Here is a 27,154-nt window from a genome sequence, read left to right as displayed (position 1 = left end):
TTTTGAGTTCAAGTGTCACGTCCATAACGCTGGAATTGCTCAGCTGTTAACACCGAATCAGACATTTACAACTCTGTCCAACAATTCTCACGTACTCCTACATACACACTCAAATTGCAACTGAATGAAAATGGCACAGAGCCATACAGTACATATTCGACCTCTACAAAATTATGCTCCTAATCTGGCCCACAGATAACACAAACATCAAGTCTTTTTTTCTCAGCAGAAGATATGTGAAACATCAAACATCTCAGCACAAAAAAAGGGAAAAAAAAGAATCCTGAAGACTTGCATTGCCACAAAAATGTAAAAGCCAGACATAATTTTTCACATTCTCACACGTAGCTACACATTTCTTTTGAAACGTTGTATTTATTATGCACTGTATGTTTCAGGGTTTTTTTTTTTAGCTGGAAATGTTAATGCGAAAATATGACTTTCCCCCGCGTACCACCAGAGAGCGCTCGCGTACCACCGGTGGTACGCGTACCACAGTTTGAGAACCACTGCCATAGTAAAACCGACAATAGGCTGGTTATATTCCAAAAATAGTGGATGGCATTACTAATGTTGAAGTAGCAACCTGTTGGTACTGTAACATAACGGTAACTAGTCTGTTATTCGGTTGGCTAATCATGCAAGCAAGTTAGCTCGCCAACCTGACGTGATCAGTCCTCCTACCATTCTACATCCAACAGGCCAGAAAGGAATACTAAGCAAAACAAATAATGTTTGAATTGAATTGTTCAATAACACACAGTGCACACAGGCAAGCTACGAGATTTCGGTGCAACATTTCACTTTCATATTTCGTGTACAATGCTTTGTGTGTGGTCAGGGCGATGTAAACGACATGATTGTGTGTATTGACCTTTTTTGTTTGTCTCAGTTTTAATGCAGCATTATCCTAAGCATTCAATTTGATACACTTCCTTTAAATAAAACATCTGGGTTGAGATGTACATATATCCTTGTTTCCTCTTCTTTTTCATTTTTGCACAACACAATGGAGGCAGAAAACACCCATTGTTAAAAGTAACGTTTTACTTTCACTCAAAGTACATTTTAAATTATCTACTTTTTACTTTTACTTGAGTAGATTTTTTGTCTGGTAACTTTCCTTGTACTTAAGTAAAATTTCATCAGAGTAACAGTACTTGTACTTGAGTATAATATTTTAGTACTCTTTCCACCTCTGCCAAAGACATGCATGTTAGGTTAACTGGTGACTCTAAAGTGAGTGTGAATGCATGTCTTTATCTATGTGTCAGCCCTGTGATGACCTGGCGACTTGTCCAGGGTGTACCCCACTTTTTGCCCATAGTCAGCTGGGATAGGCTCCAGCTTGCCTGCGACCCTGTAGAACAGGATAAAGCGGCTAGAGATAATGAGATGAGATGAGGTGTCATGAACCCAGTTAACAGTTTGATCTCTTTATCTTATTTTTCCAGCTGAGAAGTCTGCCCCCTGGAGTATCTGTGGTGTCAGACACTGCTCCTGTAATACGTGCATTAATCTCCGTCACTGGACAAACTAGCAAATACTACTTATACGATGTATGAGGTTCACAATTAGGTACAGAATGAAGAATGCGTTGGAATGCACAGTCTGTCATGTGTCTGTGTGTGTCGATGTGTCGTTGTTCATGTTCGTTGGTCCCCCTAAGGGGCTCTTGATAGCAGGGTGTCCACTCAATGTGCGACAAGGCCCCCTGAGGGCTTCTTGAATGCAGTCTTAATCTCCTTCCTGTACCAGAGCCTCCTTGTGCTGCTTGGCCGTTGGTTCAGGTACTCTTCTACAGTGGCTGGTGTGTACACGCGTTGCTCTGTTGCCCAATTTTACAGCTGACTGTGTAGTGAGCAGCACTTGGGATGGTCCCGTCCACCTGGGCTTGTTCCACTTCATCCCTCTGAAGTCCTTTATCACCACTCCATTACCAGGTTTCAGGTCATGCAGTGGTCCCAGCGCCGGGACTGGTAAGGCTGATCTCACCTGTTTGTGAATATTATTCAGAGCAGAAGAGAGGGTTCCACAGTAATTCAACATCACATAAGGAAAGGTCAGGGCATCCTGGTGTAATGGGACCTATCCCTGTGTTTGGGGGTCTTCCAAACAATATCTCAGAGGGGCTCAAACCATGCTTTGGTCTTTCTCTCATTCTCATCTGCATTAATACTATGGGTAGGACCTTTGTCCACCCTAGTCCTGTTTCAGCACAGCATTTGCTCAGTTTATTCTTCAATGTCCCATTCTACCATTCCTCCATTAGCAGGGTGATATGCACAATGTTGTCTTAAGTCTATTCCCAGATAATTACCCCATTGTTTTAATGCCTGGCTTATAAATAACACGCCGTTATCACTGGAAATTTTCCTTGGAATGCCCTATCGTGGAATTACAACCCCCCGATTCCAAAAAAGTTGGGACAAAGTACAAATTGTAAATAAAAACGGAATGCAATGATGTGGAAGTTTCAAAATTCCATATTTTATTCAGAATAGAACATAGATGACATATCAAATGTTTAAACTGAGAAAATGCATCATTTGAAGAGAAAAAGTAGGTGATTATAAATTTCATGACAACGACACATCTCAAAAAAGTTGGGACAAGGCCATGTTTACCACTGAGACATCCTCTTTTCTCTTTACAACAGTCTGTAAATGTCTGGGGACTGAGGAGACAAGTTGCTCAAGTTTAGGGATAGGAATGTTAACCCATTCTTGTCTAATGTAGGATTCTAGTTGCTCAACTGTCTTAGGTCTTTTTTGTTGCATCTTCCGTTTTATGATGCGCCAAATGTTTTCTATGGGTGAAAGATCTGGACTGCAGGCTGGCCAGTTCAGTACCCGGACCCTTCTTCTAGACAGCCATGATGATGTAATTAATGCAGTATGTGGTTTGGCATTGTCATGTTGGAAAATGCAAGGTCTTCCCTGAAAGAGACGTCTTCTGGATGGGAGCACATGTTGCACTAGAACCTGGATATACCTTTCAGCATTGATGGTGTCTTTCCAGATGTGTAAGCTGCCCATGCCACATGCACTAATGCAACCCCATACCATCAGAGATGCAGGATTCTGAACTGAGCGCTGACAACAACTTGGGTCATCCTTCTCCTCTTTAGTCCGAATGACACGGCGTCCCTGATTTCCATAAAGAACTTCACATTTTGATTTGTCTGACCACAGAACAGTTTTCCACTTTGCCACAGTCCATTTTAAATGAGCCTTAGCCCAGAGAAGATGTCTGCGCTTCTGGATCATGTTTAGATACGGCTTCTTCTTTGAACTATAGAGTTTTAGCTGGCAACGGCTGATGGCACTGTGAATTGTGTTCACAGATAATGTTCTCTGGAAATATTCCTGAGCCCATTTTGTGATTTCCAATACAGAAGCATGCCTGTATGTGATGCAGTGCCGTCTAAGGGCCCGAAGATCATGGCCACCCAGTATGGTTTTCCGGCCTTGACCCTTATGCACAGAGATTCTTCCAGATTCTCTGAATCTTTTGATGATATTATGCACTGTAGATGATGATATGTTCAAACTCTTTGCAATTTTACACTGTCGAACTCCTTTCTGATATTGCTCCACTATTTGTCGGCGCAGAATTAGGGGGATTGGTGATCCTCTTCCCATCTTTACTTCTGAGAGCCGCTGCCACTCCAAGATGCTCTTTTTATACCCAGTCATGTTAATGACCTATTGCCAATTGACCTAATGAGTTGCAATTTGGTCCTCCAGCTGTTCCTTTTTTGTACCTTTAACTTTTCCAGCCTCTTATTGCCCCTGTCCCAACTTTTTTGAGATGTGTTGCTGTCATGAAATTTCAAATGAGCCAATATTTGGCATGAAATTTCAAAATGTCTCACTTTCGACATTTGATATGTTGCCTATGTTCTATTGTGAATACAATATCAGTTTTTGAGATTTGTAAATTATTGCATTCTGTTTTTATTTACAATTTGTACTTTGTCCCAACTTTTTTGGAATCGGGGTTGCATATCCCATAGGCCTTGGCCACCGTGTCGGAGTCCTTTTTTGCTGTAGGGAAAACTTCTATCCACTTGGAGAATATCTCAACCATCACCAAGCAATACCTTTTCCCCTCACTAGGTGAGAGTAGGCCTGTCACGATATTCAATACCTCGACTTACCGTCCGGTAAATGAAAATGAACTCAGTAATTTTTTTTTTTACTGCGATTTTGGCATTTACACGCTGTACATCTACACAGGGAAGTCGCCAGAGTATTAGCTTGACCCACTGACTGAATAAAACACTGCGCTGTTTTCTGTCATCTCATGCGGCTCCCTGTCAGAGGCGGGGCGTCCCAGAATGCAACAGTTATCCAGCCAGGGGATCCACTGAATGGGGAAAAGACAACAACACGTTGCTCCGTTGTACAGACCACAGGCGTAGTATTGGGTATGGACATGTCCCTACCAATATTTCTGATTGAAGAACAAAAATCCCGCTCTGTGCGCGGTACACAAATGGTTCCTGTAGGTTTCCACTGGCAGAAACACCACACAAACTCGCTCATGAATATTCACTTTGGGAGCGTGGTCACAAAAACAGCAAGCAGGTTTAGCTACCGTGTCAATTAGCAAGTGTGGTTGCAGTGCAGTGACCGGCTGCTCGCTAGCAAATTGTCCTTGAGGAATGTAATGTTAGATTAGCTTGTAAAATGAATCACATAACAGTTTGTATTCAGTGTGTAAAAACAACAGCATACGAATATGACTTTTTCCAAGTTTGCGTGGCATGTAAATCCGACTTGATACTGACAACAACTGGTGTTCATTAAGATTAGATTAGATTAGATTAGATTAGATTAGATTAGATTAGATTAGATTAGATTAGATTAGATTAGATTAGGTAAAACTTTATTGATCCCTTTGGGTGGGTTCCCTCAGGGAAATTAAGATTCCAGCAGCATCATTCCAGATAAAAAGAGAAAATAGAGAAAACTTCTAGATAAATAAAAATAAATTAAGTATTTACATATACAAATATAAAAAGAATAAGATATGGGGAAGAGAGGAAGGGGAGGGGGAAGGAGGGGGCAAAAAAGGGGGGGAAGGGGTGGCCACGGCGGCGGCAGGAGAGATATTGCACTTTATATTGCATATTATCCGGTATTGCTTATTGTTAGGCTAGGCTACTGCTCCTTCCCGTCCTCTGTCCTCCTGTTACCCCCCCCCCCCCCCCAGAGAGGAGTTGTACAGTCTGATGGCGTGAGGGACAAAGGAGTTTTTAAGTCTGTTCATCCTGCACTTGGGAAGGAGCATTCTGTCACTGAACAGGCTCCTCTGGTTACTGATGATGGTGTGCAGAGGGTGACTGGCATTGTCCATGATGTTCAATAGTTTGTCCATAGACCTCTTCTCTGCCACCATCACCAGAGAGTCCAGCTTCATGCCGACCACAGAGCCGGCCCGCCTGATCAGTTTGTCCAGCCTGGATGTGTCCTTCTTGGATGTGCTGCCCCCCCAGCACACCACGGTGTAAAACAGGACACTGACGACCACAGACTGATAGAACATCCACAGGAGTTTCCTGCAGATGTTAAAGGACCACAGCCTCCTTAGGAAGTATAGCCTGCTCTGTCCCTTCCCATATAAGTGTTTGGTGTTGCAAGTCCAGTCCATCTTGCTATCCAGCCACAGCCCGAGGTACTTGTAGGAATCCACAGCCTCCACCTCGACTCCCTCGATCAGAACTGGTCGTGACCTTGGTCTGGACCTCCCAAAGTCAATGACCAGCTCCTTGTTGGTATTGAGCTGCAGATGGTTCCTGTTGCACCAAACAGCAAAGTCCCTCACCAGGCTCCTATACTCCTCCTCTCTGTCGTCCCTGATACACCCAAAAATGGCTGTGTCATCGACAAACTTCTGAATGTGACACAGCTCCGAGTTGTAGCAGAAGTCCGAGGTGTACAGGGTGAAGAGAAGAGGGGCCAGCACCGTGCCCTGGGGTGCTCCGGTGCTGCTAATCACAGTGTCAGATGTGATGTCCTTCAGCCTGACGTACTGCAGCCTGTCAGTGAGGTAGCTGGAGATCCAGGTGACCAGGCAGGGGTCCACTCATATCCTGTGCAGTTTGTCCTGAAGCAGTAAGCAATAGGTGCTGGATGGTGTTGAAGGCACTCGAGAAGTCCAAGAAGAGGATCCTCACTGTGCCATTTCCCTTATCCAGATGCGAGTGGGCTCGGTGTAGCAGGTAGAGGATGGCGTCTTCCACACAGACACCTGCCTGGTACGCAAACTGCAGACAGTCCTGGGCATGTTGTACCTGGGGTCTGAGGAGGCTGAGGAAGAGCCGCTCCAATGTCTTCATCAGAAGTGAAGTGAGTGCCACCAGTCAGAAGTCGTTCAGCTCACTGGGCCAATTCTTTTTGGGAACTGGAACGATACATGATGTCTTCCAGAGGGTGGGCACTCTCCCCAGCTGCAGGCGAAGGTTGAAGATGCGTTGGAGTGGTTCACCCAGTTCAGCAGCACAGGTCTTCAGTAGTCGGGGACACACCTTGTCCAGGCCTGCTGCTTTCCTGGGGTGAAGCTTCCTCAGTTGACCTCTGACCTGGTCTGCAGTTATGCATGGAGGAGTCTGTGTTGAGGTGGGGGAGGAGGGGGCTGCTGTGATGACTGGGGGGAGGTGCGTTGAGGGAAGAAGGAGAGATGGCTGCAGTGAGGGAGAGGGTAGGGGGGATGTGGGCTGGTTGAACCAATTGAAAAAAAGTCATTCAACTCATTCGCCCTCTCCACTGTCCCCTCAATGACTCTGGTATTTGTATTGTGGCCTGTGGTGTTTTTTTACACCTTCCCAGACCTCCCTCATGCTGTTCTCCTTCAGCTTCTGCTCCACCTTTCTCCTGTAGCTGTCTATGGCAGCGGGGGCGTGGTCAAGTGCCGGTCTGTGACAGGAGGGCGGAGTCGGGGAAGGTAAGTGGCAGAATCGCTACACCTGAGGGTAATTAACCTGTGTTTTGTGTGTGTTTTCCCCAGTAAACCGCGCCCTACTTAAGGAGGGAAAGGGAGAGCAGAAAGGGAGCTTTGTCCCCAGCGGAGACTACAGTGTGTGTGCGTGCGTGTCTCTGACTGTTGGCTAACATTGTTAGACTGAAAAGTTCGGCAATAAAGCCTTCTGTGAACCTTGATCTCTGTCCTGCCGTCCTCTGTGCTCCATCCACACGTTATTCACGCTACAGTGGTGCCGAAACCCGGGAAGGTGGAGCATCAGTCCTGCAGCCCCATGGAATCCTCCCCGTTCGCGGACTTGGTCCACGCCCTCGCCACGGCTCAGCAGAGCCAGCACCAGGCACTCGTCACGCTCCGGAAGGAGCAGGAGCGCCGCTTCGAAGCCCTGGTGCTGGCTCAGCAGGAAGATCGAGAGGCGTTCCGGCATCTCCTCGCGTCGCCAGGGTCCACCAGCGCCCCGGCCGTGGGCCCATCTCCCCTCACCTTAACCAAGATGGGCCCACAGGACGACCCTGAGGCTTTCATCACGTTGTTCGAGCAGGTCGCCAAAGCCTCGGGGTGGCCGATGGAGCAGCGCGCAGCGCGCCTCCTCCCCCTCCTGACGGGAGAGGCGCAGCTGGCCGCACTACAGCTCCCCGCCGATCGCCGGCTGGCCTACGCCGACCTTTGCCGGGCTGTCCTCCAGTGCGTGGGGCGCACGCCGGAGCAGCAGCGCCAGCGCTTCCGCGCGCTGCGGATGGAGGAAGTCGGCAGCCCGTTCGCGTTCGGCCAGCAGCTCCGGGACGCCTGCTGGCGGTGGCTGAGGGCCGAAGATCGCGACGCCGAGGGAATCATCGACCAGGTGGCGCTGGAACAGTTCATCGCCCGCTTACCAGCCGGAACCGCGGAGTGGGTCCAGTGCCACCGCCCGGCGTCGCTGGATCAGGCCGTAGGACTGGCGGAGGATCATCTGGCGGCTGTTCCAGTGGCAGGACAACCAACGACATCGTCTTCTCTCTCCTCTCTCTCTTTCTCCCCCCATCCTCCTGTGTCCCGTCCTCGCCCCATTCCCCCACCACGGAGGCGGGGGCCGGCTCCACCCCAGCTGGCCCGCCGCACCCGTGGTGCCCTCTCGTTTCTCCCTTCTGTGTCTGTCTCTCCCCCCCTCAGGTGAGTGAGCCTCAGAACACAGCTGCAGAGGGAAGGCCCGGGCCGGTTTGCTGGCGGTGCGGGGAACTGGGCCACCTGCAGCAACAGTGTGCAGCGATGGAGGTGGGGGCGGTGGTGCGGATCCCTGACGCGCCAGAGGCTGCCCTCGATCGGGCCGGAGCGTATCGCATACCGGTAAGTGTACAAGGGGCTACATATCAGGCGTTGGTGGATTCAGGCTGCAATCAGACCTCAATCCGCCAAAGCCTGGTGCAAGACGAGGCATTGGGGGGAGCACAAGGGGTGAAGGTGTTGTGTGTGCACGGGGATATTCACAGCTACCCGTTGGTGTCGGTCCACATACATTTCAGAGGGGAAAAATCAATAGTGAAGGCGGCGGTTAATCCTCGCCTTACCCACTCTTTGATCTTGGGGACTGATTGGCCAGGATTTCGGCATTTGATGGCACGCCTAGTAAAGAGTGGGTCCTGCCGGTTGATAGGGGAGGGTCCCGGTGTTGCTTTGGCTGGAGCTGCGGTCGCAGACCCGTCTACGTCATCTCCGCGACAGAGTGAGGAGCCCCCGGCCCCTCCTCTTTCTACTGGGGAATCCCTCGCGGATTTCCCACTGGAACAATCGCGAGACGAGACTCTGCGACATGCGTTTGACCAAGTGAGAGTAATCGATGGTCAAACGCTCCAGCCGAACGCCACCCCGTCCTTCCCCTATTTTTCCATTTTGAAGGATAGGTTATACCGAGTGACGCAGGACACTCAGACGAAAGAGCGGGTCACCCAGTTGTTAATTCCAAAGAGCCGCCGGGAATTGGTATTCCAGGTGGCTCACTTTAATCCCATGGCTGGACACCTCGGGCAGGATAAGACACTCGCCCGGATAATGGCCCGATTCTATTGGCCGGGGATTCGTGGCAACGTCCGTAAGTGGTGTACGGCGTGCCGCGAATGCCAGTTAGTAAATCCAGCGGCCATTCCAAAAGCGCCCTTGCGCCCCTACCATTAATCAAGACCCCGTTCGAAAGAATTGGGATGGATCTCGTCGGGCCATTAGATCGGTCAACACGAGGGTACCGCTTTATATTGGTTCTGGTGGACTATGCAACGCGATACCCGGAAGCGGTGCCTCTTCGCAATATCTCAGCATGCAGTATTGCAGAGGCCCTCTTCCACGTCATCTCCCGGGTTGGAATCCCGAAAGAGATTCTGACTGACCAAGGCACCTCGTTTATGTCACAAACACTGAGCGAACTGTATGGGCTACTGGGTATTAAGCCGATCCGCACCAGCGTTTATCACCCACAGACAGACGGTTTAGTTGAACGGTTCAATCGCACCCTCAAGAATATTATCAAAAAATTCGTAAGTGAGGACGCACGTAACTGGGATAAGTGGCTCGAACCCTTGCTGTTTGCAGTGCGAGAGGTCCCCCAAGCCTCCACGGGGTTCTCCCTGTTTGAATTATTATATGGGCGTAAGCCGCGCGGCATCTTAGATGTACTGCGGGAAAATTGGGAGGAGGGACCTTCACAGAGCAAAAATGAGATTCAGTACGTTATGGATCTGCGCGCGAAACTCCACATGCTCACCCACCTAACTCAGGAGAATTTGCGGCAGGCCCAGGAACGGCAAACCCGCCTGTACAACAAGGGCACTTGCCTTAGAGAGTTCACTCCGGGAGATAAGGTACTCGTCCTGTTGCCCACGTCGAGCTCCAAATTAATCGCCAAGTGGCGAGGACCCTTTGAGGTCACACGGCGAGTCGGGGACGTCGACTATGAGGTTAGGCGAACGGACAGGGAGGGGCGCTACAGATCTACCACCTCAATCTGCTAAAACTCTGGAACGAGGAGGTCCCCGTGGCATTGGTGTCGGTAGTTCCGGAGAAGGCGGAGCTGGGGCCGGAGGTCCAAAAAGGGACATTGGCATCTCGTACCTCTCCGGTCCCCTGTGGAGACCACCTCTCCCTGACCCAACTCATGGAGGTCGCCCAGTTGCAGGCCGAGTTTTCGGATGTGTTCTCGCCCCTGCCCGGTCGCACTAACCTCATAGAACCCCACATAGAGATGCCCCCGGGGGTGGTAGTGCGTAGCCGTCCTTATAGATTACCCAAACACAAAAAAAAGGTGGTTCGGGAAGAACTTCAGGCCATGCTCGAAATGGGCATCGTCGAGGAGTCCCACAGTGACTGGAGCAGCCCGGTGGTCTTGGTTCCTAAGGCCGACGGCTCGGTCTGGTTCTGTGTGGACTATAGAAAAGTCAACGTGGTGTCTAAATTCGACGCGTACCCAATGCCTCGTATTGATGAGCTGCTTGATCGACTAGGCACGGCTCGCTTTTACTCGACACTGGATTTGACGAAGGGATATTGGCAGATCCCCTTGACTCCATTATCCCGGGAAAAAAATGCCCTTTTCCACACCATTCGGCTTACACCAGTTCGTCACACTTCCGTTTGGGCTGTTTGGGGCGCCCGCTACGTTTCAGCGGCTGATGGACCGGGTCCTCCGGCCCCACACCACCTACGCGGCCGCTTACCTAGACGACATCATTATTTATAGTAATGACTGGCAGCGGCACCTGCAACACCTGAGGGCCGTCCTTAGGTCGCTGAGGCGGGCAGGGCTCACTGCCAACCCGAAGAAGTGTGCGATTGGGCGGGTGGAAGTACGGTATCTGGGCTTCCACTTGGGTAACGGGCAGGTGCGTCCCCAAATTAATAAGACAGCAGTGATTGCGGCCTGCCCGAGGCCCAAGAACAAAAAGGGGGTGAGACAGTTCCTGGGGCTGGCTGGCTATTATCGTAGGTTTATACCTAACTATTCGGACGTCACCAGCCCGCTGACTGACCTCACTAAAAAGGGGGCGCCAGATCCGGTCCAGTGGACGGAGCAGTGCCAGCGGGCTTTCTCTGAGGTAAAGGCTGCACTGTGTGGGGGGCCACTTTTGCACTCCCCTGACTTCTCTCTCCCTTTTTTGTTGCAGACGGATGCGTCGGACAGAGGGCTGGGAGCCGTTTTGTCCCAGCGGGTGGAGGGAGAGGATCGCCCCGTCCTATACATCAGCCGAAAGCTGTCAGTGCGTGAGGGGCGCTACAGCACAATCGAGAAAGAGTGCCTGGCGATCAAGTGGGCAGTCCTCGCCCTCCGTTACTACCTGCTGGGGCACTCTTTCACCCTCTGTTTGGACCACGCGCCCCTCCAGTGGCTCCACCGCATGAAGGATGCCAACGTGCGGATCACCCGTTGGTATCTGGCACTCCAACCCTTCAACTTCAAGGTGGTCCACAGGCCGGGGGCGCAGATGGTCGTGGCGGACTTCCTCTCCCGTCAAGGGGGGGGGGAGTCGGCTGCGGGCCGGACGGGTGCCTGGCCTGAGTCGGGCGGTGGGGGTATGTGGCAGCGGGGGCGTGGTCAAGCGCCGGTCTGTGACAGGAGGGCGGAGTCGGGGAAGGTAAGTGGCAGAATCGCTACACCTGAGGGTAATTAACCTGTGTTTTGTGTGTGTTTTCCCCAGTAAACCGCACCCTACTTAAGGAGGGAAAGGGAGAGTGGAAAGGGAGCTTTTTCCCCAGCGGAGACTACAGTGTGTGTGCGTGCGTGTCTCTGACTGTTGGCTAACATTGTCAGACTGAAAAGTTCGGCAATAAAGCCTTCTGTGAACCTTGATCTCTGTCCTGCCGTCCTCTGTGCTCCACCCACACGCTATTCACGCTACACTGTCCTTAGCTTCCCTCATGCAGTGTTTTACCTCCTGCTGTGCTGCTTTCATTGCCTCCCAATCCCTGCTCCTGAAGGTGCCCTTCTTCCTGTTGAGGACAGCTTTGACTTCCTGTGTTACCCATGGCTTGTTATTAGGGTAACACCGTATAGTCTTAGCGGGGGAGACCACGCCTGCACAGAAGTTAAGGTAATCCGTCAGACAGTGTGTCAGCCCCTCTATTACCCCTTTTCCACCAAATCAGTTCCAGGGCTGGTTTGGGGCCAGTGCTGGTGCTGGTTCACAACTCGTTCAACTTGCGAGCCAGCTGAGAACCAGTTTGCTTTTCCATAGCTCGGGGTGCTAAGCGGAGCCACGTCATTACGTCGCTGTATACGTCAGTTACGTCGCTGTATATGTCAGTTACGTCGCTGCGTTTGTATAAACCTTGGCGCGAACATTGTAGCAACAACAACATGGAGAAGCAGCAGCAGTAGCAACAATAATGGATGACTTCGCATTTGTACAGCTGCTGCTTCTCGCCGCTTAAAAATGGCGACCTTTCGCAATCTTGCTATTGTTGTTGGTCTTAATAACTCCCCCCCCCCCCCCCCCCCCCCCATTGACATAAGCGATTCTTTCCTCTGGCCCAGCAAAAAGTTGGTGCTAGCCTGGAACCAGTTTTTCTGGCCCCAGGGCCAGTTCTTTGTCAGTGGAAACAGAAAACCCGGTTCCAAACTAAGCACTGGCCCCGAACAAGCCCTGGAACTGCTTTGGTGGAAAAGGGGCATATGTCCTCACAGTGTGGGCTAAGCAGCACATCCCAGTTCGTGATGTCATAACAGTCCCTGAGGGCATCTTCCATTTCAGGGGACCACCTCCTGATGGAGCTAGTTGTTGCAGGCTGCCTTTGAACCGGCGGGTGTACTTAGGCTGTAGACGAACCAGGTTGTGGTCAGACTTCCCTAGTGGAGGGAGGGGTGTGACTCTGTATGCATCCCTCACATTAGCATACAGCAAGTCAATTGTCCTGTTGTTCCTTGTTGGACAATCCACAGCCTGGTAAAAAGCAACCAAAGTAGAGTCCAAAGTAGCGTGATTAAAGTCCCCAGAAATGATGATAAATGCCTCAGGGTGCTGTGTCTGCAGCCTTGCTGTGACAGAGTGAATCTCCTCACATGCAGTGGCTGTGTCTGCCCTCAGAGGGATGTAAACACAGATGGTGATCACGTGACTGAACTCCCTTGGCAGATAATATGGCCGCAGGCTAACGGCTAGCAGCTCCAAGTCTGGGCAAAACTTTTCTTACAGGCTCTCAATATTACAAGCTACCAACCCATGCATGTATTTACTTTGTTTTCTATTCCTTTCAGTGAGCAATGAATGCATCTCTCTCTCTCTCTCTCTTTTAGGAACATGATTCTGAAGTGATTTAATTGATCTGACCAACCATCCATCCATCCATAATCTGTAGCTGCTTATCCTGTGCAGGGTCGCGGGTAAGCTGGAGCCTAACCAGAAATTTTTGGTGTGGGTGCATTTGGGTAATTGAGTGATCAATCTCATTAAATCAGTCTCATATTAAATTTGAAGGTTAATAATTAAATTGAATCAATCTCATTTGAATCGTTTAAATTGAATCATTTAAATGGAGTCACTTAAAGTGAATCATCTAAGTGAACCATCCAAGTGAATCACTCAAATTATTATGATCACTTACCATATTACATAAACTATATGCACCTTTTTGAATTCTTTGGGAGATTGTGTGACTTCGGGTATATTAAGCACAACAAATAAATACACACAGTTTCAATAATAAATGAATTTATTATAACAAAGATAAAAATGAATAATAGCAGATTAAATATATACAAACAGTGAGGTGTGTGTTTGTGTGTGTGTGTGTGTAGATGTGTGTGTGTGTGAGAGAGAGAGAGAGAGAGAGAGAGAGAGAGAGAGAGACCTTGGGTGTGGCTTACAAGAGGATGGGCTCTTGTAGTGAACTCCACGTGTGTTTGTGGGAGAGGAGTTAAGGCCCAAGGACCCTACCTCGTGGAGTTAAAACAAAGGAAGGTGTGTGTGAGTGTGGGGGAAAGACTGCCACATGTTGGAGACAAAAGGCTAGCTCTGTGTAGCTAACTAAAGTGTGTTTGAGCACGTGGTAGGCCTAGATTAGCTTTGTGTTGCTAATGTGTGTTTGTGTGTGGCCAGGCCTGGTGAACACGTGTTTCTAAGTAACAAAGGGCTAGCCGGTAGCTAACACACTAGCTCATAACACTACTAAATCCACTGAAATCTTGATGAGATCAAGATGTGTGATAATGAAATTGAGGATATTAGTAATGAATAAAGAAGCAAGCACAGCCTATCTAATAAAACAATTGAGAGATTAACAAAATATAACAATCATCAATTCAACACGCTGCATGTCTAACAGTGTAAACAAAACCTTCCTGAGTTTAAATTCACACTGTTTCAATAAAAGCAAATTCCTAAGACTAGCTTAATTATGCCCAAATGCCAAAGTCTTACTTAATATCCCGCTTCTACGTGAGATGATGAAAAGATTTTCCAAGACTTCGGAGGTTCGCCGTTGTGGAGGACGTGAGTCGATTCTGTGAGTCGATTCCGTGGACAGAGAACTTCTCTTGATCTGACGCATCGCTCGTGATAAAAGAAAGTCTCTGATTAAATTAATGTGCACAGCGCTTCAATCAGGAGGAATTCTGGTCACTCCTAATTATAAATTAACCGCTTTGAGCTGCAGTTGTACGTACTTAATAAATGAAACCGGTTGTAACTCACTGAGTTTAAAATCGTTCGATCTTAGAGTCTACCGTGGCCAAAGGTAACTCTGATTCTTGCAAGAAAGAAAAGTAAAGACGTCTTTATCTGGTTGGCTCGCGGAGCGAGCCTTCCTCTCTGTGTCCGTGTTGGAACACGGCGCCAAAAGAGAAAGATATGGCGGATTTCCAGGTCCTTTACGGAATCATGGAGGATGTGATGAAAGTGATCCCGCCCAGGCGTGACGTAGGTCAATGCGGAAGTTGGCTGATGGGAAATGTAGTTTCTTAAAAAGGGACTGTACCTACATTGGTTACTCCGCCTCTCTTTTGAAAACGTCACATACCGAGTCCACACATCCGCTGAACTGACTGGTTTTCGAGGGGTTCATTTGAAAGCGGTGGCTAAAAACTTCTCTCTGTAGAACCCTGTCACTCACTCACTCCCTTCCCCCTCCTCTCCAGAAGAGGACAAAAGGGCAATAATATAACAACAACCAATCAGAATTCAGATACATTCTGTTGCCAAGTAAAATTCTTCTGGCGGGAAACTTCAGAAAGGCAGTGAGGCAAGGAAACAATTCTCCAAACATTTTAACGAATTGGATGGCTTTATTGGTGAATTATGCCTCCAAAAAAGAACTTTACAGCAGAGGAAGGTGATGACATTAAAAAGTCCCCCCAGGATTTCACGGGCCTTTTTTGTGATTGTTGCGGGCTAAAATGTCTGATGTTGCGGGGGGGGGTTCCAAAAAATTGCGATGAAAGTTGCGGTGTTTAGGTTTTTGTTGCGATTACATTGCAGGAGGAAGTGAAAGTTGTGAGAAATTGTTGCAATTTTCTCTTTGTGATTAAAATTGAGTGATATGTTAAATATTAAGTTATTACTGAAAAACTATTGGTTAAAAAAACAAAGACACTGAGAAATGGTCCTATAAACAACTTTACCAATTTAAAAGATTACCAGGACTACAAAAATGCAGAAAAATAGGCTTTACTTATCCAAATGCACCTGTTGGTTCAAAAGTTAAAGTGCAGAGAACCTCACAGCACAACATGAAGTTACCTTAAAATATAATATAAATGCCTCAGCTTTCATGTAAGAAAAAAAACTATTAATACTAATACTGTGTGCAGGCAGTCTCTCCTGAAGACTAAATTAAACAATAATTATAAACTAATAAAATAAATGGCTCAGGCTTCATAGAAGAAAAAAACAATTTGAACAGAATCTCACAGTATGATGCTGAAGCTGCCTAAACAATGGAAAATAAAATACCATTTTGGCAAAAATGTTGGCATCCATTAATTTCTTGTATTAAGTAAAAAAAATAATGTAAAGTGCACACAGTCCTTCACTGTAAACATAACACACTTTCAGTAACAGAATTTAAGCCTCCATAAACACTGACTCGCACACAGTGTTGCCAGATACTGCTGATGTTTTCCAGCCCAAAATATGTTCAAAACCCGTGTAGGTGCATTTGATAATTATTAAGTGATCTCATTAAATCAGTCTCATTAAATTTTAAGGTTAATAATTAAAATGAATCAGTCTCATTTGAATCGTTTGAAGTGAATCACTCAAGTGAATCACTCAAGTGAATCGTTCAAGTGAATCGAATCAGTGAATCATTCAAAGCGAATCAGTGAATCATTCAAAGTGAATCATACCATTAATCCTGGTGCTTAATAACAAATTACCAAACAGCAAGATTATGGTATATTCCAAATTATTATTGATCACTTACCATATTGCATAACTTATATGCACCTTTTTGAATTCTTTGAGAGATTGGGGACTTCAGATATTTATTGGAACACAAATAAAACAGTTTGTTCAATAAATTAATTTATTATAACAAATAAAAAAAATGAATAATAGCAGATTAAATATGTATAGGGAGGTGTGGTCATATACTTGAGTATGTAGATGTATAAGAGCGCGTGTGTGTGTGTGTGTGTGTGTGTGTGTGTGTGTGTGTGTGTGTGTGTGTGTGTGAGAGAGGCTATAAAGTTTGGAATGTTATCTGAGGTGTTGGGGGGAAGGTGAGTTTCCCACCCCCGTGGTTTGCCTTGAGACAAAGGAATTCCACCTACTTTATAACATTATCAAATTCACTGAAATCTTGATAAGGTCAAAATGTATGATAAGAATGAAATTGAGGATATTAGTAAGGAATAAGAGAGAGAGAGACATGCACAGCCTATCTAATTGAGATATTAAAAACAAAACAGATCAATTCAACACGCTGCGTGTTTAACAGTGGAACAGATAAACCTGGGTTTAAATTCACACTATTTCAATAAAAGCTAAATTCCTAAGACTGATCTTTATTATGCCCAAATGCCAAAACCTTACTCAATATTCTTTAGCCAGATATGAAGAGATATTCGCCGTTGTAGAGCACGTGAGTCGATTCCGTGGACAGAGACCTTCTCTTGATCCTACGCGTCGTGGCTTGTGATGAGAAGAAAAGTCTCTGATTAAAATTAATGTGCACAGCGCTTCAATCAGGAGGAATTCTGGTCGCTCCTAATTACAAATTAAAACTGCATTTGGGCAGCAGTCGTGACGTCACTTCTAATACGAATAAACCGGTTGTAACTCAGGTTGAGTTTAAAGATCGCACGACTCTGGAGTTTACCTTGGCCAAGGGAAAGAAAGAAATCGCGCTAAATCGTGGATCTTGCAAGAAAGAAAGAAAGAAAAAGAAAAGACGTCTTTATCTGGTTTGCCCGAAAAGAGCAATCTCTCTGTGTCCAGACTCCTTGGAGTCCAGGCGGAAAGAGAAAGAGCTAGGAGTGTCCTTGTGGTTCATTCCCTCCTGGGGGATGACGTAGATGATCCCGCCCCGGCGTGACGCAGGTCAACGCGGAAGTGGGCTGATGGGAAATGTAGTTTCTTAGTGGAATGTACCTACACCCGCCAAAATGCACTTAAAACCGCCCAATCTGGCAACATTGCTCGCACATGCTGCTTCTCTTGAACGTATACACGGAAGTAAGGCGGAAGGTAGTTTGTCGACGTCATCTCAAGACGATGCCAACGATTGGTCAAATTTGCGGGAAAGTTGCGGTGATTGGATATAATTGCAACACCGCCCTGAATTCGCGGGGATTGGTTGAATTTGCAAATCGCAACATCGCGAAATCCTGGAGGGTCTGATTAAAAAGTCACTCGACTTTCTGGCAGAGGAAGTTTCTGTTATTAAACAACAACAGAAAGCCATTATGGACCTGGTGACGGAAGTGAAGTCGCTCAGGCTGCAGAACGCCGAGAAGGACCGGCAGCGTTTCACCCGCCTGGAAAGCCGAGTTGCTGAGCCGATGCTCTGTAGTGAATCAGAAGGGCCGCCTCCCATCGAGTGAGAGCCGGCTCCCCACTTTTTTATTTCCCTTTCGCTGCTCAGCTCTCACTCTCAGTGGCTCAGCTCTGCTCACAGCAGAACTTTGTTTTGATTGGCAGCATGGCGGCCTTGTGGCCAATCACATGTGAGGATATAGGATCATACCATTATGTGAAAACAGAGAGGGGGACAGACGCGACAGTCAGGTGGAGCGTCTGTCCGTCCCCGTCAGTGAGTGAGACAATAGACAGCGGTGAGGAGGACAGTGTGAGTGCGTCGCAAAAACACGTAAATATGACTGACACCCGTAAACAAAGCAGCATCTGGCTGCAGTTTAAAGATATTGGGAATAGCAGAGCAGAGTGCCTTCACTGTAAAATGAAAATAACAGTAAGAGCAGGTTCCACCACAAACCTGCACAGACACATCAGAACTGTCCATCCCACAGTGCAGTTGGAGGAGAGAGGGCAAGCTGGCTCAACGTCTACTGACCCTGGTGTGTCTGGTCCCAAACCAACAACTGCTGCAGCAGCTACTAGTAGTGCAAGTATAATAACCCCTCCTACTGCAACTCAAAGCAAAATAAGTCAATTTATACCAAAGCAGATGACCCCAGCCAAACAGCACAGTATTGATGAGGAGTTGGCTAAAATGATTGCCACTGATTTCCAGCCCTTTTCCGTTGTGGAGGACAAAGGTTTTAGAAGTTTTGTCAAAGCCTTAAATCCCACGTACACTCTACCCAGTAGAAAAACACTGTCCCTAACAATGATCCCAAAACTATATGACACAGAACGTGCATTATGGCAAGACAGGGTGAAAAAAGCTCCACCAGTTTGCCTGACAACTGACTGCTGGACCTCTAGAACCACCTGCTCTTTCATGTCCGTCACTTGCCACTTTATTGAAAATTACAAGATGACATCTTGCCTGCTGGACTGCTTTGAGTTCACTGACAGACATACTGCAGAAAACTTGGTAGAGGAGCTATTAAGAGTGGTAAATGAGTGGCAAGTACTAGTCTGGCTAACGCGACTTCAAAGCTCTGCGAGCATTTGGTCTGGCAAAGATATTAAGCCCAACCGTTTCCCAAAGCGCGTGGTTGACCCACCTCCCTGAAATGCCTGAGTTTGCTACTGGTTGAAGCCAGAAAAGGCTGTGACGAAGCTTAAACCAATCACATCACTCTTTCCTCTGACATATGTGACGCGACAGAAACTGCTTGAGTAACAGGAAGAAGATAAATACCTCCAGGGCTGCTCTTTGCCCCTCCTAAAACTGCCACCTTATTGTGGTGGAGGGGTTTGTGTGCTTGAATGATCCTAGGAGCTATGTTGTCAGGGGCATTATGCCCCTGTTAGGGTTTCCCAAGGCAGACAGGTCCTAGGTGACAGGCCAGACCAAGAGCAGTTCACCAAAAACCCCTATGGAGAAAAAATCCAGGACCGTGACATCGCCCGGTATGACGCAGCCGGGGCCCCACCCTGGAGCCAGGCCCGGGGTAGGGGCTCGTATGCGAGCGCTTGGTGGCCGGCCCTTTGCCCATGGGGCCCGGCCAGGCTCAGCCCGAAGAGGTGACATGGGCCCGACCTCCTGTGGGTTCACCACCCACAGAGGTAGCAGTAGGGGTTTGGTGCAGTGTGGATTGGGTGGCAGTCGAAGGCAGGGGCCTCGACGACCTGATCCCCGGACACAGCGGCTGGCTGTTGGGACATGGAATGTCACTTCGCTGGGGGGGAAAGAGCCTGAGCTTGTGCGGGAGGTTGAGAGGTACTGGCTAGAGATAGTCGGGCTCACCTCCATGCACAGCTTGGGCTCTGGAACCCAGCTCCTCGAGAGGGGCTGGACTTTCCACTTCTCTGGAGTCGCCCGTGGTGAGCGGCGGCGGGCTGGTGTGGGCTTGCTTATAGCTCCCCAGCTCAGCCGCCATGTGTTGGAGTTTACCCCAGTGAACGAGAGGGTCGCCTCTCTGCGCCTTCGGATTGGGGAGAGGGCTCTTGCTGTTGTTTGGGCCTACGGGCCAAATAGCAGTATAGAGTATCCGGCCTTCTTGGAGTCCCTGGGAGAGGTACTGAGGGGTGCTCAGACTGGGGACTCCATTGTGCTACTGGGGGACTTCAATGCTCACGTGGGCGACGACAGTGACACCTGGAGGGGCGTGGTTGGGAGGAATGGCTTCCCCGATCTGAACCCGAGTGGTGTTTTGTTATTGGACTTCTGTGCTAGTCATGGTTTGTCCATAGCGAACACCATGTTCGAGCATGGGGTGTCCATAAGTGCACGTGGCACCAGGACACCTTAGGTCGGAGGTCGATGATCGAGTTTGGAGTCATTTCATCTGATCTCCAGCCCTATGTCTTGGACACTCGGGTGAAGAGAGGGGCTGAGCTGTCAACTGATCACCACCTGGTGGTGAGTTGGATCCGCTGGCAGAGGAGGAAGCTGGACAGACCTGGCAGGCCCAAACGTATGGTGAGGGTCTGCTGGGAACGTCTGGCCGAGCACTCTGTTGGGGAGGTCTTTAACTCCCACCTCTGGGAGAGCTTTTCCCAGCTTCCGAGGGAGGCAGGGGACATTGAGTCTGAGTGGACCATGTTCTCTACCTCCATTGTGGACGCAGCTGTTCGGAGCTGTGGCCGCAAGGTCTCCGGTGCCTGTCGTAGCGGCAATCCCCGAACCCGGTGGTGGACACCGGAAGTAATGGATGCTGTCAAGCTGAAGAAGGAGTCCTATCGGGCCATGTTGACCTCCGGGACTCCTGAGGCAGCCGACGGGTATTGGCAGGCCAGGCGTGCTGCAGCTCGGGCAGTTGCGGAGGCAAAAACTCGGAACTGGGAGGAGTTCAGGGGAGGCCATGGAGAAGGACTATCGGTCGGCCTCGAAGAAATTCTGGCAAACCGTCCGGCGCCTCAGGAGGGGGAAGCAGTACTCTGCCAACACTGTTTACAGTGCGGGTGGGGAGCTGTTGACCTCGACTGGGGACATTGTCGGGCGGTGGAAGGAATACTTTGAGGATCTCCTCAATCCCACCGTCATGTCTTCCACTGAGGAGACTGAGGCTGATGACTCAGAGGTGGACTCGTCCATTACCCAAGCCGAAGTCACTGAGGTGGTTTGCAAGCTCCTCGGTGGCAAGGCACCGGGGGTGGATGAGATCCGCCCTGAGTATCTCAAGTCTCTGGATGTTGTGGGGCTGTCTTGGTTGACACGCCTCTGCAACATCGCGTGGCGGTCAGAGACAGTGCCTCTGGAGTGGCAGACTGGGGTGGTGGTCCCTCTTTTTAAGAAAGGGGACCGGAGAGTGTGCTCCAATTATAGGGGAATCACACTTCTCAGCCTCCCAGGGAAAGTTTACTCCAGGGTACTGGAGAGGAGAATTCGACCAATAGTCGAACCTCGGATCCAGGAGGAACAATGCGGTTTTCGTCCTGGTCGCGGAACACTGGACCAGCTCTATACCCTTCATAGGGTGCTCGAGGGTTCATGGGAGTTTGCCCAACCAGTCCACATGTGCTTTGTGGATCTGGAGAAGGCATTCGACCGTGTCCCCCGTGGTATTCTGTGGGGGGTGCTTCGGGAGTATGGGGTTCGGGGCTCTTTACTAAGGGCTGTCCGGTCCCTGTACGAACGGAGCAGGAGTCTGGTTCGCATTGCCGGCAGTAAGTCAGACCTGTTCCCAGTGCATGTTGGACTCCGTCAGGGCTGCCCTTTGTCACCGGTTTTGTTCATAATTTTTATGGACAGAATTTCTAGGCGCAGCCAGGGGCCGGAAGGAATCCTGTTTGGGAACCACAGGATTTCATCTCTGCTTTTTGCGGATGATGTTGTCCTGTTGGCTTCTTCAAACCAGGACCTTCAGCATGCACTGGGGCGGTTTGCAGTTGAGTGTGAAGCGGCTGGGATGAGAATCAGCACCTCCAAGTCCGAGGCCATGGTTCTCGACTGGAAAAGGGTGGCTTGCCCTCTCCAGGTTGGTGGAGAAGTCCTGCCTCAAGTGGAGGAGTTTAAGTATCTCGGGATCTTGTTCACGAGTGAGGGAAGGATGGAGCGTGAGATCGACAGGCGGATCGGTGCAGCCTCCGCAGTGATGCGGTCGCTTTACCGGTCCGTCATGGTGAAGAAGGAGCTGAGCCAAAAGGCAAAGCTCTCAATTTACCGGTCGATCTACGTTCTGACTCTCACCTATGGTCATGAGCTTTGGGTAATGACAGAAAGAACAAGATCATGGATACAAGCGGCTGAAATGAGTTTCCTTCGCAGGGTGGCTGGGCGCTCCCTTAGAGATAGGGTGAGAAGCACAGTCACTCGGGAGGAGCTCGGAGTAGAGCTGCTGCTCCTCCACATCGAGAGGAACCAGCTGAGGTGGCTCAGGCATCTTTTTCGGATGCCTCCTGGACGCCTCCCTGGGGAGGTGTTCCAGGCATGTCCCCCCGGGAGGAGGCCCCGGGGAAGACCCAGGACATGCTGGAGGGACTATGTCTCTTGGCTGGCCTGGGAACGCCTCGGTATTCTTCCCAAGGAGCTGGCCGAGGTGTCTGGGGAAAGGGAAGTTTGGGCTTCCATGCTTAGACTGCTGCCTCCGCGACCCGGTCCCGGATAAGCGGAAGAAGACGAGACGAGACGAGGCTGCTCTTTGCTCCATTTTCAATGAGAACTTCCCGTTGAATGCTTTCAATATAGCATCTACCGCTGTGTCAAAGGCTTGCCGCTGCTCCATGTTCGTGATGTGAATGAAGCGCTTCCGGCATAGATTCTGTAAACAATCTATGGCTTCCAGTCGCAGTTCTACTACATCACTGCCTTGAACACGCCTCTACCCAGGGCCGTTGGAGATGCTCAAAGTTGATTGGTTCCCGATTTTTCGGGAGCTTGGAAGAGCTGTAGATAGCTTGCCTGGCCAGACTAAGCTCGCAACAGGCCCTCGTGTTGCGTCACGCTTAGGATGGGCGGGCCCAGGCTAGGCAAGTACAGGACAAAGTGGTGTGCTGTGTGAGTGATAATGCTGCAAACATCACCAAAGCCATAAAACATCTGAAGTGGACCCACCACCCATGTCTGGCGCATACATTAAACCTGATGATAAGAGATTCCCTGAAGGTGGTGAAAACAACTGTGGGCAAGGTAAAGGCTATTGTGGAGTTTTTCCATAGAAGCACAGTAGCTGCAGAGAGGCTGAAGTCCACACAGCGCCAGATGGAGTTGCCCGAACTGAGGCCCAAACTAGAGTGTGCTACCAACAAAGATCTCGATCTCCGAAAGTCAGTTTCTATTAGAGATAGACCGATATGTTTTTTTCGGGGCCGATACCGATAGCGATTATTAGTAGTCACAGAGGCTGATAACTGATATGTGGAGCCGATATTCATTTGCAGTAAAAGTAAAAATATTGGCGTTAAAATTTTGAATAATAGAAATTCCAACACTTAACTTTGTTTAAATGCCTTTAAGCATGTGTTTATTAAACTTCTTTTCAGATTTGCAACTGACAATAGACATCTTTTTAAAATTCTAACAAAAAGTGCAGGAAGCTCCCAGGCTCAGCAGTATGTCTTATAAAGTTAACTGAAAACTTGAACAAATAAATAGCTCCCTGAAGTTTTTCTACAGTAAATTAAGTTTTCCAAAATTTCAATATAACTAAAATGTTATTTTATCTTTCACTTGTCTTTGTTTTAAGTTCAAACAGAAACATAAAGTGCAGGGAGTTCCCAGGGTCAGCAGCAGCATCTCTTATAAAGTTAACTGAAAATTTAAATAAATAAATAAACAAATAAATAGCTTCCTGAAGTTTTATAAAGTAAATAAAACAAAGTTAAATAAAATCTGCACAGAAATGTGAATCAGGTAGTAGTCCCAATTAGTAGTCCCATTTGAGCAGCACCAGATTGTGGTGCAAAAAGCAGAGTTGTTCAGCGTGCTCTCCAGTGAGACGGCTTCTCTTCCTCTCATAAATTGCAGAGACTTCACTGAAGACTCGCTCACTTGGGACTGATGAGGGTGGTGCACAAAGAAACTTTCTTGCTTGTTTCGCAAGTAGCTTGATGCGCCCTTCATTCTGTCTCCACCATTGGAGTGGGTCCCCTTTCCGCCTGTCGATCACTGGCTACTTGAGGTACAGATGTAGCTCATCCTCAATGCAGCTACTGGCCAGCAGGTCACCAGCGTGTTGTGCCAGCAGAGAACTGAACATCTCATCAACACGGCTGCAGAAGGATGTGTGTTCTCTCCGTTGCCTTTTGTGGATGTTTCCGTCATTCTCGTGTGTCCCATATGCAGCTGCCTGCTCCTCCACACTGGCCTCCTTTGCAGCAGCCTGCTCCTCCATACTGGCTCCTTCTGCGGCAGCATGCTCCTCTCGAGTGGTCTGTTGTGTGGCAGCGTCCTCTTCCTCTTTTAACCATTCTTTAGCCTTGCTCAATGTTGTGGCAGAGGAGAATGCGTGACTCTTATAACGAGGATCTAAGAGACAAGCCAGCACCACAGTTTTTGTGTCTTCTACTTTTGAGAAACGCTTGTCCAGGCTCTCCCTCATGGCTTGCCTTAGCGTTCTGATGCCTTTTGTGGAGGGCCCCTCATCATCTTGAAGTAGCATCTTCAGCACAGTCAGGCATGGAATGATGCAGGATGTTGATGAGTTGCTGTGGCTCACCTGAAGTGTCACTTCCTCTATTGGGAGAAGAGTTTCAATTAAATTGGACACAAGGTCCCACTGGTGGGCATTGGGACCTGCAAATCCTCCATGTTCACCACAGTAGATGGTAATCGCACACTTTTGCTCCAGCATTCTTTGGAGCATGTGAAGCATTGAGTTCCACCTCATTGGAACAGCCTGGATTATGTTGTGCTCTGGCAGGCCAAGTTCTCTCTGAATGTCTCACAAATGCTGTTTGGCCAGAACGGAGTGGTGGAAATGTGTGGCACACTTCTTAAGTATTGCGATGACATCTGTGATGGCTCTTTGACTTGACAGACCATCATTCACCACAAGTTGCAAGGTGTGCGATGTGCAGCTGAGGTCTGGGAGTTCAGCGAGCCTCATTCCCTTCACAATATTTGCTCCGCTGTCTCGAAGCACTAATGCTACAAGGTCTTTGCTTATCTTCCAGTCCTCAAGTATACTGAGGAATGTCTCTTTCAGGTATTCCCCAGTGTGGGACCCATGCATCGCTCTTGTGTTTAAGACGACCTGCTTTCTTATCCATTTAGCATCAATGAAATGGCATGTCAGGCTCATGAGAGACTCTGTCACACCAGACCAGCAGTCTGTGGTGAAGGAGAGAGAGTAGCCAGCATTGTCAGGTTGAATCAGGGCTTTGATCTTGTCCACAACCTTGTGGTGAACTTCTTGCAGCTTTTCAGTTCGGTAATACTTGTCACTTTTCAGAGCATATCATGGCTCTGCTGCAGCCATCAGGCACTTAAAGGGCTGATGACACGAACATGACTCTATGCAATTTCTTAAATAAACTATACAACATGGCAAACATGTTAGATTTCTGTTATAATTACGTGAAAAGAAGCTGTTGTTACGTGAATATCCAACTTTTAATTGCACAGCGCAAGAAAACTGGGTCCGTGGCTCGCAGCCATGCTGTGACGTCAGCGGAAGAACACGCTGTGGTTCACTGGCTGTTCTACTCAATGGAAATGGCGCATGAAAATGCCGGTCTACTTGGCAGCTGGCATCACAGTTCTGAACAAAAGAACAACCAAATACTGGTACTTTAAGCAGTGATCATGATGGCATGATTTTATCTGATTTTAAATAAATGAGATTGATAATAATGTGAATGTTCACAACTAGTACATACAAACTCTGCAGCTTCTGATTCAGCAGCTGCGTCATACTCCGCAAAAACATCAGCAAGAACCTACAATATAAATGGAAATGCAATACACTAAGCTCAAATGACTTTTGGAAAGTATAATTTCTAAATTTTTTCTACATATTCTTGAAGTCGGTCATCGGGGTACTTGCTACCGTTCCCTAACAACGCATGGCAAAGGGTAAAGTGTAGTGTTGCTACGAGTACTTGCTAAAGCCTCCGGTGGAAGATCCTCGATGTGCTGATAAGACATACAGTTCTATATAACACACAAGTGTCACGATAATCACAAAACAGATGCAAATTGTTAAAATACCTAATTTTTAAGCAATCATGTATTGATCTCTTCTGAATAGAATCTATGATAGCCTACCCTCTTTAGCCTTTGCCTCTCGTTGCTAGGCGGCAGTTACATGAAAGCCGCAAGCTTTCACAAGCAAATACATGACTGATATCACGCCGAATTTATGATTACATTTATGATTATCATGAATGTGTACTCTATGAGCGCTCTGGAGCGAGTCACTTCCAAGATGGCCGCGCAGACCGCATGGTTACTATTTTTAGCATCATGTCGGAGCACTCTATAGCTCTAAGTACCTTTATCTTATGTCGTTTCTCAACACATGTTCTGACAGGAGGACTGTCTTTGGAGGAGTCGCCTTGTCCCAGGCGACTGCTGGATCCGGCATAGCTACTAGTAGACCCCCTCCGGAATACTGTCGGCACTGCTGATGGTAGCAACACACGTTTGTGCTGAACTGAACACCCAAGAGATTCTTTTAAGCTGGGAAGGGTGTCAAAACAATCCAAATCGAAGTGTTCAGAGCACAGGACGGATGTTGGTGAGGGCTCCCACTTGTCACAAGTGCGCCTGACTTGCTTCACTCACTTCGGATGCAGCTCGGGATCTCTGGGAAACTTGAATAAACTTACCCCATCCTTGTGGGTTTTGGAGCAAAAGCCGGCAACACAACTCGAAGGCATAATAACTATATATATCTATATATCTATATATATATATATATATATATATATATATATATATATATATATATATATATAAAATAATGTATAATAATAATACTAATAATGATAAACTGAACACCTGTCGCATCAACAACAAACTGGTAAGTTAGGAGGAAGATTCTTTCGCTGACGTCATATAGCCCCTCCTCCTCATTCGTCTCCTGGGTGCTGCAGCCCCGTCAAATTTGCCCAAATAGCCGCGTTTTTTATCATAACTTGTAAAATAGGCGCCTTCGTGAATTAATGTATGGATAATCGGGAATTACTTTTTGTTATAAAACATCACCAAAGATGTCAAAAACGTGTCATCAGCACTTTAAAGCCAACATCAGAGA

The 27,154-nt window shown here is 48.1% G+C and overlaps 1 protein-coding gene across 1 annotated transcript; it reads right to left on the bottom strand.

Annotated features, from left to right (window-relative positions):
• Nucleotides 1–23,665: 23,665 nt before the first annotated feature.
• LOC132864389 (zinc finger BED domain-containing protein 4-like) lies at nucleotides 23,666–26,739 on the bottom strand. The gene has a single exon (XM_060897813.1). It carries the CDS (start codon nucleotides 24,782–24,784, stop codon nucleotides 24,068–24,070), a length of 717 nt encoding a protein of 238 aa, XP_060753796.1. The 5' UTR covers nucleotides 24,785–26,739; the 3' UTR covers nucleotides 23,666–24,067.
• Between the last annotated feature and the right edge of the window lie 415 nt (nucleotides 26,740–27,154).

This window comes from Neoarius graeffei, chromosome 17, assembly GCF_027579695.1.
Source record: "Neoarius graeffei isolate fNeoGra1 chromosome 17, fNeoGra1.pri, whole genome shotgun sequence".
NCBI classification, from domain to species: Eukaryota; Metazoa; Chordata; class Actinopteri; order Siluriformes; family Ariidae; genus Neoarius; species Neoarius graeffei.
This window is presented reverse-complemented; position numbering and strand designations above follow the sequence as displayed.

Excerpts from the sequence above, each read along its gene's own strand:
- LOC132864389 (XM_060897813.1), bottom strand. The coding sequence starts at position 24,784 with ATGAGGTGGAACTCAATGCTTCACATGCTCCAAAGAATGCTGGAGCAA.